Consider the following 16532-nt stretch of genomic DNA (forward strand, 5'->3'; position numbering starts at 1 on the left):
GTCCCCTTCCAAGAATTTTACCTTAACCACCTTTCTTCTGGTGAGCTCGTGACGTGGATGCTTCATCTAGTCATCCCCCCGCCCGTGCCCCCCAAGAGGGATCTGATAGAAGGTCTGGCCAGTGCAGGGAGTCCCAGACCCAGCACGACCTGCAGTAAGCACAAGCCTCTTTAAAATTCTGCTGGCGAGATGGCATGATTTTGACAGATGGCTCTCCTGTTAAGGCTCTTCGCTGGGACCCCAGTGAATGCAGGTTCTAATTGAGGAACATCTGAGTTTGGCTCCCAGAGGAGCTGTCTGCCCACCCAGGGGAAAGGCTGGCTGCTTGTCAGGACCTGCTTGCAGCGTTCCCGCCCTGAGCCACAATCTGTGCGGCCCAGGCCCTGGCTCCTGCTGCATGAGGAATTTGGGCCAGTCCTTCGCCTTAGCAAGATTCTGGAACAGAATCAGCCAAATGGTCTATGTTTTCAGGAGAAGGCATCTTTAAAAGAAACAACCACGTTATTTAATTTTCCAGGAATGGTTTATGACTCCTGGTAGCCATCAAAACCAACTGGGTTCTACACCGTAACAAGCCTTTAGCTTTAAGGTATTGAATGTTTACAATTTCTTTCTGGAAAACTTCTAAAGACCTGTAGAAGGTAAGAGGAAGTAAAACTATAGCAAAGATTTGGGAATGGTCTTCTGAGGACTGACTAGAGGGAGCAAAATTCCAGCTGGCACATTTTTTTTTATAGTCAATGATCTTCAAGTGCTCCTGAGGAAGCAGGTGAGGCTGCTGGCCCCAGCCTGGCCCAGGGTGGGCAGCCACAAATGCCAGGTCACCCTGAAGCTACATCTGGTTAACAAGTCATCCCCTGCCAGGGACTCAAATTCTTTTTGTTTTAACAGCAGAAACACAATCAAGTTGTTGAAGTAAAAATGACATGAGTTGAACTGAATGTCAGATAATGTGCACCGAAGTCTCAGCTATCCGAACCAGGAGTGTCAGCTAGGTCGACAAGAGTTTGGTGGAAGCCCTCCCAACCTGCTCGGGGAGTCACATCATGGGAGGGTTGGCGTAGCTAGACCTACTGCATGGAGTTCTCAGCCTCGCCTGCACCTGCGAGTTTCAAGCAAGTGCTGCCATCTGGGCCCAGCCTGGTCGCAGCCTGTGAAATGCACCCCAGGTGACGCTAATGTGCGACCGAGGCCGAGCCAGGCACCTTATTCAGCTCCCTCCCGGTTAGCACTGATGACCTGGAAGCTGCATCTAGGAGGTCTGCACGGCACACCACTGCCATCGACGGATCCCAGCAGCCATCCCTCTTCCTTTCTGGTAGGATCCTGACTTTGTCCTGGTATCTCCCCTCCTGTGAGGGTCCAGAAACTACCAGAGGACGTGAGGCCCAGCTTACATCATGAGTGGGTTAAGGAAGGACCTCTCGACCTCCGCACTGTTGAGCGAGGGGCTGGTCATGGAGGGTGCGGCCTGCAGCCCTGGCCTTCACCCAGCAGAGCCCACAGCCTCACTCCTCTCGGCTCACTCTCTGCTGCTCACGGCACACCACCACAGGCTCGTCAAGGGGGAAAGAGAAGAGGCTTGTTTTGCCTCAGGGTTCTAGAGGTTCAAGGTGGAGGGGCTGCACTTACTGGTGGGCTTCTCATTGGCAGAGTTTCAGGGTGGTCAGGCAGCAGAGGGGGACAGGGAGTGCCAGCCTTTCCCTCCCTCTTCTTGCAAAACCACCAGGATACAATCACAGGGCGCTGGGGTGGTGTGGTCTGCCCTGACAGCTCTACCTAATCCAGTCCCTCCCAAAGGTCCCACCTATCACGCCAGTCAGATTAAGTTTCCCCCTCCTAATGCCTCACGGTGGACTAAATTCCAAAGAGGCTTGGATGGCACACACCATGTGGAACCACAGCAACCACCAACCCCTACATGGTGACAAGCTCAAAGGGCAACCACAGGACTCAACCTGTCATGCAGGTCCTGTTTTAGTGACTAGCCTCAGGCACAGGAAGTGGGTAGAAACACCTCTAAGGAAATAATTTCCTATGCAAGGGACAAAGCAAGGGACAAACAGTCTTTATCTGCTGGATGCACTGAGATGGCAGCTGCAAGCTGGGGTCCAGCTGGCCTTGGTGGGGCATCTCCTGGAGGACTTCTGCCATGGGATGCCACTCACCCGTCCATTAGGCAGGGCTGTGCTGTGAGCGCCAGGAAGGGCTTCTCAAGCCCACATGCTGACCTCAGGCTACCCCTGACTCTTGGGGAAAAGCACTATTCTTTTCGGGAAAGTGTTTGCTAGACCAGTCTGAAAAGCCGGTCAGTCTGTGGCCCCACAGCCAGCATGTCTCCACATGTCTGGGGCCCTGCTGGAGGTGGCGACACCACACTCCGTTTCAGCAGCAGGGACCAGACCAGGGGAGACTGTACACCTGTAAGGAGCCGAATCCCAGCAGGCTTGAGGCGCTCCCAGGCTCCTCCTCAGCCTCAGGACTGCTTTCTCGCAGGGAAACCACCCTGACTTGCAGAAGCAAAATGTCCTTCCTGTTGCTAAGTGCTTCATCAGGTGGAAACTAACATCCAATCACAAGTCTTCTTTCAGTGACTCCTGCGCTAGGCTGCCTGGCAAGTTCTTTTTAAAATGTAACTGGATGTTGTCATGAGGATTAGGGTAGAGCGTAAACAACACTTAGCACAGCACAGGGGCTTAACGTAAATGCTTTCAATAGGTGCTGGCTCTCAGCAATTATTATTGTTGACAGTTAATTTTCAGGGTTGGCTATGACATTGAAGAATTCTTCCACTTTCATCCAATTAAAATATACAAAATACAAATAACAAAGGATACTTATTTACGTAGGAATCTTTTAACTCGAAAACAGGATATTTAAAAAAGTTCATTTTCAAGTTGTTTGGAGGACACTACATTCCCATAGCAACAGTGCCCCTAGAGGGGGTAGGATTCCCAGGACTCAGGCAAACCAGCCTCATTACCTGGAATACTGCATGCTCCTTCTGATAGGGTCAACGCTGGCATTACTTTGCTAGCAATGAAAGTAGAGAAACAAAATTGAAAGGAAAATATGATTAAGATTTTAAAATTATGTGGCTGAAGGTGAGTTAATTTTAAGAGCTGGTCGAGGAAGCTGCTGGGGCCTCTGGGCTTGGGAGACGGGGGACTTGGTCCAGTATCAGGCTGTTTCCTCGGATGGGGGACTCCACACTGACCTGTTCTGACCGGCCTCAGTGGCACCTCTGCTGCCTATAAATAAGTGAAGGACAGTTGGAGAATGAGAGGGCGTAAAGATTTCCAGGGAAGAGAGTTGGACACAATAACACAAATCTGTAATTCCAACAACTCAGGAAGCTGAGGCAGGAGGATCACAAATCGAAGGCTAGCTGGGGCAACTCAGACAGAACCTGTCCCAGCACAAAATATGAGGGCTGGGGATGTGGCTCAGTGGTAGAGCGCCTGGGTTCAATCCCCTGCACTGCAAAGAACGAAGAGCGGGGAAGGACAGCACAGATCCTGCAGACGTACGCTGGCCAGAAGTGCCCGTGAAAGGGGTCTTGTTGAACAGAGAGTGAGGAGGGTGCATGCCACCCTGAGGTGGCGGTGTCCTTATGGGACTCACCCAGGTGTGCCAGAAGGGCCAAGCCCGGCTAGGAGGTCAGTGGAGCTGTCTTGTCCTGAGTGCTCAGGGCACTGGCAGCTTGGTGGGCAGCTGAAGTTCTCCTTCACACAGGTGATCTCAGGAGAAGGGAACCTTCCCTCTGCACCAAGGTGGAGACCGCACCAGGTGACACAGCTGTTTTCCACAAGGCTAAGGCTGTGTCCCAAGCTTGGAGAAGGGCTCGAGTACTAAACGGAAGCCAAAACGGTAGGGACGCTTAGTTGGCTTCTGTCCAGTTATCACCACACTAGTTCAAAGACACGTTAACCAGGTGGCAGGTATGAAAATGATCCTTGGTGAAGTGACTTGGAAACTCGAGGGTGAAGGATGATTAAATAAATTTTGACACAAGCAAGCTTCAATAGCAGGATTTTAGGCACCTTTATTTTTGGCCTCTGAAATGTTACCTGGAGGAAGTAACTCCTCCCCAAGTCCCCGCCATCCTCCAACAGCCAGCAGCCTGCCCTTTCTACTGCCCTCAGAAGCCCTGAACACGTTCCGCACGCAGGCCGCAGCTGGCCCCGTCGGGACAACGCACACCCAGCTACCCTGCAGAACCTGCTGCTGGCCCCAGCTCAGAGCTGCTGCAGCCGGCCGACATCCTGGTGGCTTTGTTACAGAATCTGACTGTGTTCCCCATATATTCTATAAATAAGACAAAATATTTCTTAATATTATATATTTGCAATACAAACGAGACTGGTGACATGGAGACCTAAACCCTGCTGCTTTCACTGGTCTCCCTCGAGGCATTTCCAGGCATTCCAGAGTTGGCTGTAGGAAATCACTCTGGTGACAATCACAGGGACTGCCTCCCCGCTCATCAACATGGGCCTCTAGGTTCAGCACTCCTGTCACTGCGTTTCTGAATGGCAAATATCTTTTACAATCAGTAACAAAAATTATTACTCTATGAGGATTTAGGTAAGGAACAGTTCAAAATCCTGAGCCTACTACCGCTCACGCACGTTCCAGCCAAGTGACTGGTACAGTCTCAGCCAGTACTCTCTCCTTTCCCTTTTCTTCAACTAGTAGCTCAAAGAAAGGATGGAAAAATTGAGTTTAAAATCCTGCCTTTTTTTTTGTGGTAACCATTGTGGATGAACAACTAGAGAGAGGCCTACTGAAGTATAGAATCTCATGCAAAACTCTAACAAATGAATGCCTCCTTATATCAGGCTATTCGGTATTTCCTGTATTAAAAATGCTAATGCAGTACAGTGGCAGTGGTTACTTTTCACTGACTTTAGCATCTGATCTCACAGACTAGTCATAAGTTGCAGTTCAATTCTGAGTTTTGGCAACAAAGTAGTGACAGACATTTCTGAATAAACAACTTTTAGCCATTTGGAAAGTATTGCCAACACATTATTTGGTGTTAGCACAACAGTCACTTTGTGCTAAAAATGAAAGAATCTGAACTCTACAAATGTTTTACTTCACCAAGTCCAACAATCGTTAAAGGATTTACTACTTATCTAATAAAAAATTATACATCAACTTTTATCAAACAGCAACTACTACAAAAGAATGGCAGGAAAAAAATGACTTCACAAAAATGCACTAAAAAATTTGACAATTTTATGCAGGAACCGCCAAAATTTTAGTGTTTAATAATTAAGAGCACAACTGACCAACTTCCAAGGTGTGAAGATACCATGTTTGAGAAACTGGGGAGAAAAATCACTCTAAAAACTCACTATATAGTATGTGATAAGAATGCACTATAATATAAAACCTGTCTACACTTAGTAGTTAGTTGCAAAAAGCCATTCAGTCTTCTCTTGGCTTGGAAAAATGGTGTTCCAGATTTCAGGGTAATTAGCAACCTGTTGAAGAAGGAAACATCATCAACACTGTTTTTTATCATATGAGGGTAAATAACAATGATACACAGATTATCAACTAAAAATCTTTTTGGTATTCTCTAATGAATTATACTTTCTTTGCAGCAAAAATGAAAGATTTAATTAGAGATCTTTATTTAAAAATTTCAGAATCCATCTGCTATTTCCCATTCCCTTCTCTGTGTTATCCCTGTCATTTCACAATCTTCAATCCTGCAATCTTACAATTTTCAGTTCGTGGGATTTCTGACTGCCACATAAGAGTCCCCAAAAGCTTCTGTGACTGGTAGGGCACTTTCCAAATTATCCCTAGGTAGAAATAATGATGACATAACACAAAGCAGTTATGTGATTTTCTTACAGTGAATCAACTTAAACTATTGTATAAATACAAACCACTTTACATGTCTCTGACCGCCAGACCTCTAGGACTTCCGAGAAATTTGTTTCATAGTTCCTGGAAACCTGGTCCAGGGCATGCCCAGAAAAGAAGGGAACTAGGTTCCTTTCACCAAATCATCGACCTGCTACTGTCATCACATGATATTCTTGGTAAACTATATTTTTGTAGGGAATCAGATGATACTAATATGATGGGATAAACTGAGTTTTAAGAATTATTTTTGGAGCTAGGTACAACGGTGCATGTCTGTAATCCCAGTTACTCAAGAGACTGAGACAGGAAGCCTAAAAATTTGAGGCCAGCCTCAGCTACTTACTGAGACCCTGTATCAAAAAATAAAAAGGACTCAGCGGTAGAGTGCCCTTGGTTTCAACCCTCAGCATTAAAAATAAGTAAATAAAAAAATGAAAAATGGGAGAGGGGTTTACGGGTCACCACCAACACCCATACATGAACACAGGCAAAGGCCTACAATGAAGAAACTCACTGAACTGAGTGATTAGCGTGCCTCTGTCTGTCTTGCTACATGGGTACTGTAAATGTGTCTTTCCTTAGATATCTAAAACTATTCTGTAGAATTTTTTTTTTTTTTTTTTTTTCTTGGTACCAGGGATTGAACTCAGGGGCACTCCACCACTGAGCCACATCCCCAGCCTCATTTTATATTTTATTTAAAGTTGGTGTCTCATTGAGTTGCTTAGTGTCTCACTTTTGCTGAGGCTTCCTTAGCCTCCTGAGCCACATGTGCCATGGCAACTGGCTCTATTCTGTGGAAACTTTATCAAGTCAACAATAAAGGTTTAATGTGGCCAATTTAGTTCATCCAAGTTGTAAGTTCCCAAGAAATCCCTAAAATCTAAAGTATTTACAAGGTGACAACGTGGTGACTTATCAGCTATTTTAAAAACAAAACAAAAAACCCCCCAACAAACAAAAATAAAAAAACCCAAAAAACCACCAGTGAAAAAATCTTCCACTGATAAAAGGCCAACAAAACCATGTTATTAATGGAATGATAGTGTCTTTCCAATGTAAGCCCATGGTCTTAAACAACACTGATACAAGTGTAATTAATAAAAAAAAAAAAAAATGAATAAAAACTGGAGACACAGATAATAAATCCTACATAAGGAATTAAGTTTGCTATGAAAATATTCAAAATATGGAGTCTGTGGTGGGGGTGCTGGTGGTGCTGGGACCATGGTTGGAAATTGATCTAGAGAAAATACTGACTGGGCAAGATCATAGTTACAGGTCATCTTTCTGTGTCCTTTTAAAAATTAACTGTGCCCTCCCTCACCTTCAACTCTTTTGTGTGGCAGGTATCTTGTTTTCGCCTTCCAGTTCTTCCACCCCAGCCTGTGTCATGAGGTCTGCGATGTTTTTCTCTAGATCATCAATGCGACTACTCATATCATCAAGTGGTGAAGTTAAGGAGGAGGCAGGAAGCACAGCAACATCTCCCTTACTTTTTTCCTCCAGGCCCCCTTGACTATGGACTTCAACACAACCGTTTTTAAGGACACTGGTTTCTCAATTTCCTCTGGGCACTGCTATAGTCAGGTGGTGGAGAGTGCAGGAGTCTGCTCCAATTCCAGCCCTATCCTCTCTAGAGACAGGACCTGGCAAGTTCTCACTCTTCTGACCCTCAGTTTCTTCATTCACTAATTACAGCCGGTAATTTCCTAGTCCATTCATAAGGTTATGGCTCACAGCCAACAACTGACCCTACTAGTCAGGGTCACCAACGGCCTGTCGGTTCCCCGAGCCAGGAGTTTGTGTAGCTCAGCTGCGTTCCCGGGCCAGTCCTGCACAGCTCAGTGATGAAATTCCTAAGTGGCTGGAGCTGGCCTGTACACCACCCCCTGACCCACCACTCCTGGCGAGTAGGCGCCAAAGGTCCCTCGAACGACCACAGATAAAAAGGATATTTCTTCCAATGATCTGGTCGGACATGGTCTGAAATTTATCTTGCATTTGCTGCAGGAGCGTCTGCACCTGAAAAACCAAAACAAACGAGCGAAATGCAGCCCCGCCTGGGACGGCTTGCGGGGAGGGCGGGACCTCAGCCTCCGGGTTCCAGCCCAGCTCGGCCTCCGCGCAGCATCCCCTCTCGGGCCCGGGTCCTCCCTCCGTCGGGCCGGACCCACGGGCCAGCTGGGCTGGCGCGCCGGGTCCGCGCGGGGCGGCTGCGGGCGGCTGCGGGGCGGGGTCGCGGCCGGGCGGGCGCGGCGGGGCAGGGACCGCGGGCCTGAGCTCGGCCGCCCCTTACCACCGAGGTGAGGTCCTGCACGGTCTTGGGGTCAGTCTCGGCCATCTCTCCGGTTCCCAGCTTGGCGGCGAGGTCTCAGACTGTCACCCACACTTCCGTTTGTCCGCGCAGACGCCCCCAGCCGCCCGCTTCTCGCGAGGAGACAGCACGCTCGCGGGACCGCGGGGCACGGTGGGAGCGGTAGTCCACGTCACGCGCCGGAAGGGCCTCGAGGCCGGGCGCTTCCGTTCCGAGGCAAGGCCCCGCCCTCCCACCCAGCGCGCCCCGCCCTTCCGGGCTTGGCCGCCCGGCTGGCCCCGCCCACCGCCCCGCCCGCGGCGGGAAAAGTGGGACATCCGGGATGAGCGAGCATTTGGGGAGCGACGCTGGCCCTTCCCCAGACCCTGGCAGGAGACGCCTGGCCCCCTTCGGTTGCAGGGATGCCTGCCACCCGAAGGACCCTCGTCAACGCCCCGGGCCAGGAGACAGGCCCTGCGCCTGGAGCCCCGGCCGCTGCCATCCCGACCCGCGGGGCGGGCGTCCTCCCCAGTAGTGGTGGACGCCCTGCCTCTGTTCGTTTCCCACGGTGGAACCGAGCCGCGGCCGCTTTACATTCTGGCACCGTCCCCGCAGGGCGACGCTGCCTGACCTGGGGCCTTCGGGGGAAGGTTCTGGTTTGGTAAAGGCGGGTCTGTGGGTTGGGGTGTTGAGGACCCTGAGTTCCAGCCCTCAGGTGGCCTTGGGGCTCATGGTGAAGAGCTGGGAGAGCCCTTCACTGCAGGCTGGCATGGTCCAGCGATCTTCACACCCTTCCTTTGAGGGCTCTTTGGGGTCAGCTGCAGTTAGAGTTTGACTGGAGGGAGGCTGCGAGGCCCACCAGCGTCCGTAACAAAGCTCGGTCGGGGTTGGCCATGGTCGATGGGACTCAACGGCCCTCCCCAGTTATGTCCCCCTGCAGCCTCGCTGATGCCCCTCACCACCTACCCATCACCCCAGCCCTCCCACGCAGATCTGCCTTCCTGTGCTAGGTCTACAAAACTTTTCGTAAGTGGTTGATGGTTACTTGGATTTGGATAGTGCTTTCCTGGAGCTCCTTGAAATAAGCATAACTGTGTGCGCTCGTGCGTGTGTGTGTGTGTGTGTGTGTGTTTTACTGAGGATTTAAGCCAGGGATGCTTTATCACTGAGTTATATCCCCAGCCCTTTTTATTTTTTATTTTGAGAGGTCTCTCTAAGTTGCTTAGGGACTTGCTAAATTGCTGAGGCTGGCCTCGAACTTGTGATCCTCCTATCCCAGCTTCCCCAGCCACTGAGATTACAGGTGTGCACCACTGTGCCTGGCAACGTACTTCTGTTTTAAATCTCAAAAGACCCCTGTGATATAGTTACCACCATTTTACAATTTTGGAAATTAGACACAGAGGAGCTAATAAACTTGAACAAAGTTATCAGATTAAGGAAATGGAAGATGTTAGTCTTTCTGACTACATCTTTTCCTTTTTCTATCATTTTAGGATTCTCTTGAGTTCTCTGAGTTTAGAGCAGTGTTCCTGTGGGTATCAGGGCCAGATATTCTTTGTCAGTGGGCAGAGGGTGCTCAGTATCCTATGAATGCCGAGCAGTACTTCTGACCTCTACCCAGTCGATGCCAGCAGCATTTCCTCTGTTCCACCCCAGGCACTGAGACATCTCCCAGGGACCCAAGTTTGAGGAATCTGAAGACTGCCTAGAATTCTGTGCACTCACTCTTAAAGAATGGGTTTTATTTTTGCTATGCCATTTTTTGAGAATGTTCCCCTATATTGAGATTGAGGGTTGGTATATTAGTACCCCAGGGCCACTGTAACAAAGTACCCTAAAATAGGTGGCTTGGACAACAGAAATTTATTGTCTCGCAGTTCTGGAGGCCACGGTGTGGAATCCTGGTGTTGGCCAGGTCCGCTCCTGCTGAGGGAGGACCTGTCCACATCTCTCCTAGCTTCTGGTGATGGCCAGCATCCTTGGTGTGCCTTAGCTTGTAGATGTGTCTCTGCTTCTGTCTTCACATGGCCTCTTCCTGTGTGTGTGTCTCTTTCACAGAGCCACTAGACATTTTGGATTAAGGGTCTATCCTAATTCAGCATGACCTCATCTTAACTAATAATATCTAATTGCCCTATTTCCAAGTAATGTCATATTCTGAGCTACTGAGGGGAGAACGTGGACAGGTCTCGTCAGCAGAGTCATAGTGGTTGGTAATGTGATACAACCTTAAGGACTTGTGGTAGTACCCACAGTACCCACATGTGTTAGCTTATAGTTTCCAAAAAGCTCTAGAGTCATTTAGTGGTACCAAGGGCTAGGAGGGCCTCAGGCTTCTTGGTTTGGACCTGATCACTCAGCACCTGGGGCTTCTAGTAAGATCTGGCCTCTGGCCATGAGCAACATGAAAACTGGAGTTAGTGGCAGGACCTAGAGTTTGCCTCTTCGTTCCTTCCTTGCTTCCTTCCTGCTGGTGGGATACTTGAGGTTTTTTTTTTTTGTTTGTTTGTTCTTTTTTTTTAAAGCATTGATTGAAATTTGCATAAATAACAAAGGGACTTGACACTTTCAGGACAGGCTTTATTTATGTACTTTTGCACTTAGAAGGCGGCATGCTTTCTCTGTGTGGAGACTAAGACATATGCATAGCTGCTTTACCCAAAAATGTCCCTGACTTACTGTGGCAGTTGGTGGTGCTCCATGGGGGACTCTCTGAACCTGGCTCCCAGCTCCCCGTTAACAAAACCACTGCAGCGTGAGGCGTTGGCAGTTAACTTTGGTTCTGAGTAGTCCTCATGTTTAGCTTTCCTGGTAGTGCCTCAGTTGTCTTTATCTCCTCTTAGCATTTCTTTCCTCTTTCTAGATTAACTGCATGTTGTGATTCTCTTTTTTCGTTTCAGCTTGGCTTGGTTTTATGGGGGCTTATCATAGTGCTTTCAGAACAGCTTTTTGGTTCAAGCCAAACCCTTCTCCACACTCCTTTCTTGGTTCCCCCCCACCCGCCCCGTAAAGGTGTCCATGTACGTGGCTGCGTGCAACGGGATGGTTTGTGTGTTGGCCTCGGTGGGCAGAGCAGGAGCGATCGCAGCGTAGCAGGGTTTGGAGAAGTTCTGATTTCTTCTCTCCTGGTTGCATCTTCAGCTGCTCTGTTGGGTCCTGGTCCTGGGTCTGAGCTTGCTGTTTACCTTGCTGCTTTTTTCTCAGGTGGCCACAGGCAGCTGGGAGAGCCTGCCACTAGCTTTCACGGTAGAAGATCTCATCTTCTGGCGGCCTGGGTGGCTCTGGCTCCTTACACTTTGGTGGCCATTCCAAACCTTTCCAGGTCCCCCAAACCCACTTTTGAGTGCCCTCGCTCTCAGGAGATGATCTTAGCTCCCAAGGAGAAAAATATCTGTGGAGGAAACAGATTCTCAGTCAAAATCCCTTAGTCCCCTCTCTGTCCTGGCACAAGAACTTGTGATAGCACCTGGGTCACTTCAGGCCTTTCTGTCTCAGGAACAAATGTCCTTCCTCACGTGCACGGCTGTGCATTTGTTCAAGGCAGAGTCCTGGGTCCTGGACCTTGCTCTCTCCCACCAACACCAGGAGCTGGCTTCTTTGCCTCACTTCCTCCTTCCTCATGTTCTGTCCTCTCAGCAGATGAAAGTGGAAAAGCAAATGGAAAATCCAGCCCTCCCCGCAAGGTGAAGCCCACAGATCCGGGTCCTTCTGGAGCTTCTGCTCCACAGCCAGGGCTCCAGAAAGAGGAGGACAGGCCACTGGCGTTCTGCACCTGCCTCCTGACCTTCTCTCACTGCAGTTTTGTTCCATTTGTCACTATTCAAATGATTCTGGATGACACGTGGACTTGACGTCACACCGTGTGAGCTACACAGCATCTCCTTACTCCATGCTCGTGACAGAGGGTCTCACAGGACGTTACTGTGTCTTTGAGACCTCTTGAACCCCTATTTATTCATCTTTCCTTTTAACACAGTCCCATACCCGTGTCTTGAGTAGACATAATATCTAGTTAACAGGCAATTGGTCTTTTGTTTTGTTTTTCATTGTATTTATTTTGCTTGCTATCTTAGTGACCAAGTGACATTGGTTTTTCATTCTTAGTGGTAATGTACAATTAAAAAAATAAATTTAAGCAAAATTATACATTTGCACTTATCTAGTTTGAAATTGGAGTTGTGACTTGGCTCGGCTGGCTTTTTGAAGTGCAGAGTGAGTGCGGGGTGAGAGGTGGGGCAGGGATATGGCTGAGTCATGAAGATGTCCTCGCAGGATCAAAGCCACAGACTTTTGCCCTACGCAAAGACCAAGAGTCAGAGGGAAAAGAGTCTGTGTTTGCTTTGATGGCACATAGTTCTGTAATTTGAAAAGGGGAGGCACAGGGAAGTGTTGCTGAATGGGTGACATCTGGTGGCTTCTGGGGGGGATCAAGCTCAGGAAGGACAGCACAGGATTCCTGTGGGTGCTGGGTGCCTGTTGTGTGCAGATCAATCATCCAGGGCAGCCCTGCAAGTGGGCACTCGCCATCGGCCCATGCAGGTCTTGCCCAGAGCAGAGGCAGGGCTTGGTCAGAGAAGGTAGTATGGCCACGGCAGATTTAATGTGGAGACACGGTCACTCCATGCCAGTCCTCTTGGCTGGGATTCTGAGTGAGAGTCAAGTTTGCTGGATTCTGAGGAGTGTGCCCTGCCGCGCTGGATGTGCCCGCTGTGCACCGAAGTGGGAGGAGCCTGGGCCTTCGAGCCGTCTACCAAAGGCAGAGAGCCAGTTTTCCTGGGAAGCCGTTGATCAGTGTTGTCCAGGTCATCTTGAATTGCTGCACTGGTGGTTTGGAGTGTTGGTTTAGGCTGCTTGTGTTCATTTGAGGCGATTTTCCAAATTAGTGTCTCCATGATTAGCTGCCAAGGAATCGGTTTCCTATTTATTTACCCGAACTAGCAGTCTCCTGGAGACAGACTGCCCAGGAGGAAGGAAGCCATCCGTGCGAATTCGGGTTTCTTCTGTTCTGCTTGGCTTGCCGGCCCACATTTGCTTAGTCGTCACCACTTTCATGCATGGCATGTGACAGCAACAGCTCATCATTTTGTTCCTGGTGACATGTGCAGTGGTGCTGCCGTAGGGTGCAGCAGAGCAAGTACCAGAGTGGGGTCAGAGCCACCACTTAGTAGGTGTGACACTTTCAGAGTCTTCATCTATAGAATGGAGGCAATATCTATTTCATGTCCCATGAATTGTGTCATTACATGCACAATTATGTGTACGTACATTTTATACATATGAATTATATATTTGATGTGTAATGTAATACATACATACGAATATAAATGTGTGAAGTATCTGTGCCACGGGAGGCATTTATTATAAATGAACACTAGCTGGGTATGGTGATGCACACCTGTAATCCCAGTGACTCAGGAGGCTGAGGCAGGAGGATCACAAGTTCGAGGCCAACCTGAGCAACTTAGCAAGGCCCTAAGCAACTTAGTGAAAGACCCTGTCTCAAAAAACTAAAAAAAAGTTGGGGATGTGGCTTAGTGGCAAAGTGTCCCTGGTTTAAATCCCCAGGACGAAAACCTAACCAAACAAACCAAAGAATGAACACCTTCCTCTTCTCTTTCTTGTTCAGGATCTCTCCAAGCCTCTTGTTGCCTGTCTGTCATCTATTTTTCCATGAGAAGGATTTAACTGTTATGAAAGAAGAAAAGGGCTGATTCTCAAGCCGACAGCACCTGACGTCGTTGCGGTCCCTAAATGCCACAGGCTAACTGTGCACTGCCGGAAGATGCGTCCCTTTGTGTTGTCCCCTTGCTCCGCCCCTGCGTTTGGACCGCGCTGTGCTGAAGATGGCCTCAGCCAAGCACACGCGATGAAATTCCCCGAGACCCTTCACTTGAATGTTTCACAAACAAGTTACAAATTTATTTGTGATGACACAATACAGCAACTGTCCATTGACAGCCCCGAAACTGTCAAGTTCAGCAACCAGGGGCTGGAAAGGTTGGCACCTGTGATTGAGTTAAATATTTGAAGAAGATAAATTTTTATCCCTTTTGGGTATTTAAAAATCTCTGAAAATTCTGACTTCAGAAGGGACGAATAATGCTTTGCCCTCGGGGTGGCACAAACAGGCACTGACGACAGGCTTTGTCATACGGCACCACCTTCGACCTCTGTGACCCAGTGCTGCGTGTCATAGATGCAGAGTGACTTTATTATTCTCTAAGGGTTGAGCTTCAGAAAAGCGGAAAACAAAAGTTTTTGGCACGTGCTCGTGCGCTGCTGCAAGCCACGGTCTCCAGGCTTCGGAGCGTCACAGCAAGAATTGCCAGTCCTACTCCGGGGCTGTGTCTCACCGTCGCCCCACTGAGCACTTGACACCAAGCAGGTCTAGCCAAATGGACCAAAGGTGGGGCAAGCTCAGCAGCCCTCTGACGAGGGAGGTGACCATAGGACCAGAGGTTTCTGCTTACTTAACTTAACTTGGTGAGTTACTTCTGCTTATAGGTTTTTATTTTTTTCATTTTAGTTTCAGTTGTGGGTGGACATAATGCCTTTATTTTATTTTTATGTGGCCCTGAGGATCGAACCTAGGGCCTCACACATACTAAGTGAGCGCTCTACCCCCGAGCCACAGCCCCAGCCCGTGTGTTTACTCTTAATTTACAGAGTTCAAGTTCTTCTCTGTGATCGTCATTTGCACACTGCAATCCCGCCACCTTCCTCTGTCTCTAAATCTGGCCCATGCTCGTATGGAACACAGTCATAGCCAGAGAATGTCCTCAGTAGCAGCCACTGGAACTCCAGGAAGAGGAACAGGTGGGAGACAGTGAAAGAATTGCTCATTGCTTCACATGAACAATTAGGAAAGCATTTCCCATTCCATCAGGAGAGGTGTCAAGGTGAACGGAAGAAAAGATAGGATGTGTGGTCTCTGTGAGAGGCCATCCCGCTCACTGGATGGGTTGGTCATGGACAGAAAGGGCGGCCAGATCTGTCTCCAGGCTCACCTTCCCAGCTGCTACATACGCACGTATGTACCACTGTCCACTCGAGCTTAAGGCCCCCACCCCTGGAGAGATTCCCAGGCTACATTTACAAAACCAGAAAGCTGCTTGGAGACCCTGTTGGAAATGTCTTCCTGAATCGTGTCTGTAACCAAGCATAGTCTGAACTCCTGGAAAGCCCACGCCGCCTTCTTGCTCAGCTTTCCCTTGCCTCAGTTGGTTAGGAAGTGGATGGGTACTTGGGGGAACGTGAATTGACTTTTGGCTAATCAAGGTACTGAATTAATCTGGCAGAAACCTCCACGTACTTGCCAACAAGCCACGGAAAGGAAGGGGCAGGATACTTCAGAAATTATGATATCTTGCATGGAAAATTTGTCTAGTGTTCCAGTATTAACTTAGAGTATTGTTAACAGTTTTTGTAGAGCATTATCAGCATTAAAAACAGCAGGCGTTTCCTAGGAGAGTAGCGTTGGTAAGAGGTGCCTGGTAGGAGGAGGTACCACCCCTTAGCAGGAAGTTGGCCTGGACGGAGGGCCCCACTGGCCGAGGCTGCCGCTCTTTCCTGGCCTGCACTGGCCCTGGGCCTGGCTTTGTGGCTGAGGCAGGAGTGGCGCTGTCTGTGGTGGGAAGAGCAGGAGCCCTGGAGCCAGGGGCTGGGTTTTGGTTCTGGTGACCACTTGCCTTTGCAGGCATTGGGCTGTTTGGAGTCTCCTCTTCCTTCTCATTGAAGGTGGGGAGGTGAGGCATTTGCTGGATGTGGCTGTTGTGAGGGTCAACTGGGCCGACCTAAGCAGGAAGGGCTTTGCAGGGAGAAGCCATGGAACAAGCCAGTAACGCGTCATTACTGTCAATCACCTCTTGGTTCTATGTCCACACAGCCCTTTTCTCCATCATCTGGACAGCTTGACTGTGGGTGGGTCCAGTGTCCAACACAGACTGGTTAACAGCATTTGACTTGTCCCATCTCAAATTCAAGACCCAATGTATTTGTTTCGGCTAAAACACAATTTCATCTATTCTGTAACTTTGATGGTAAATGATTATTCCTTCCTCAGACCATTGAAAAGGACATTTTGAAAGTCCGAGATGAGCTATTCCTAACCATGTTCTTTAAGAGCCAAAGCCTTGATACCTACCATGAAAATTAGCTGGATTTACTTTGCTGTGATGTTTGGATTTGCTGGCACTGGCCGAGGGAAGCCACAGGTGTGTCTGCCTGAAGTGATGCTCATCTGGAGAACTGGTAGCCCTGGAAGTGACTCTTATCAAAATTAGACAACACTTGCACATTCTTATTGAAATAAATGACCCAATATAATTAATCTGTCATATGTAAAATG

At 48.8% G+C, this 16532-nt stretch overlaps 1 protein-coding gene across 1 annotated transcript; it reads right to left on the bottom strand.

Annotated features, from left to right (window-relative positions):
• Nucleotides 1-4025: 4025 nt before the first annotated feature.
• Nucleotides 4026-8347, bottom strand: Hsbp1 (heat shock factor binding protein 1). Its single transcript, XM_047527051.1, has 4 exons — nt 8186-8347; nt 7845-7911; nt 7214-7334; nt 4026-5492 (listed from the first exon to the last, which is right to left on the bottom strand). Exons 1-3 carry the CDS (start codon nt 8228-8230, stop codon nt 7216-7218), a joined length of 231 nt encoding a protein of 76 aa, XP_047383007.1. The 5' UTR covers nt 8231-8347; the 3' UTR covers nt 4026-5492; nt 7214-7215.
• Between the last annotated feature and the right edge of the window lie 8185 nt (nt 8348-16532).

Source organism: Sciurus carolinensis, chromosome 16 (assembly GCF_902686445.1).
Source record: "Sciurus carolinensis chromosome 16, mSciCar1.2, whole genome shotgun sequence".
Lineage (NCBI taxonomy): Eukaryota > Metazoa > Chordata > Mammalia > Rodentia > Sciuridae > Sciurus > Sciurus carolinensis.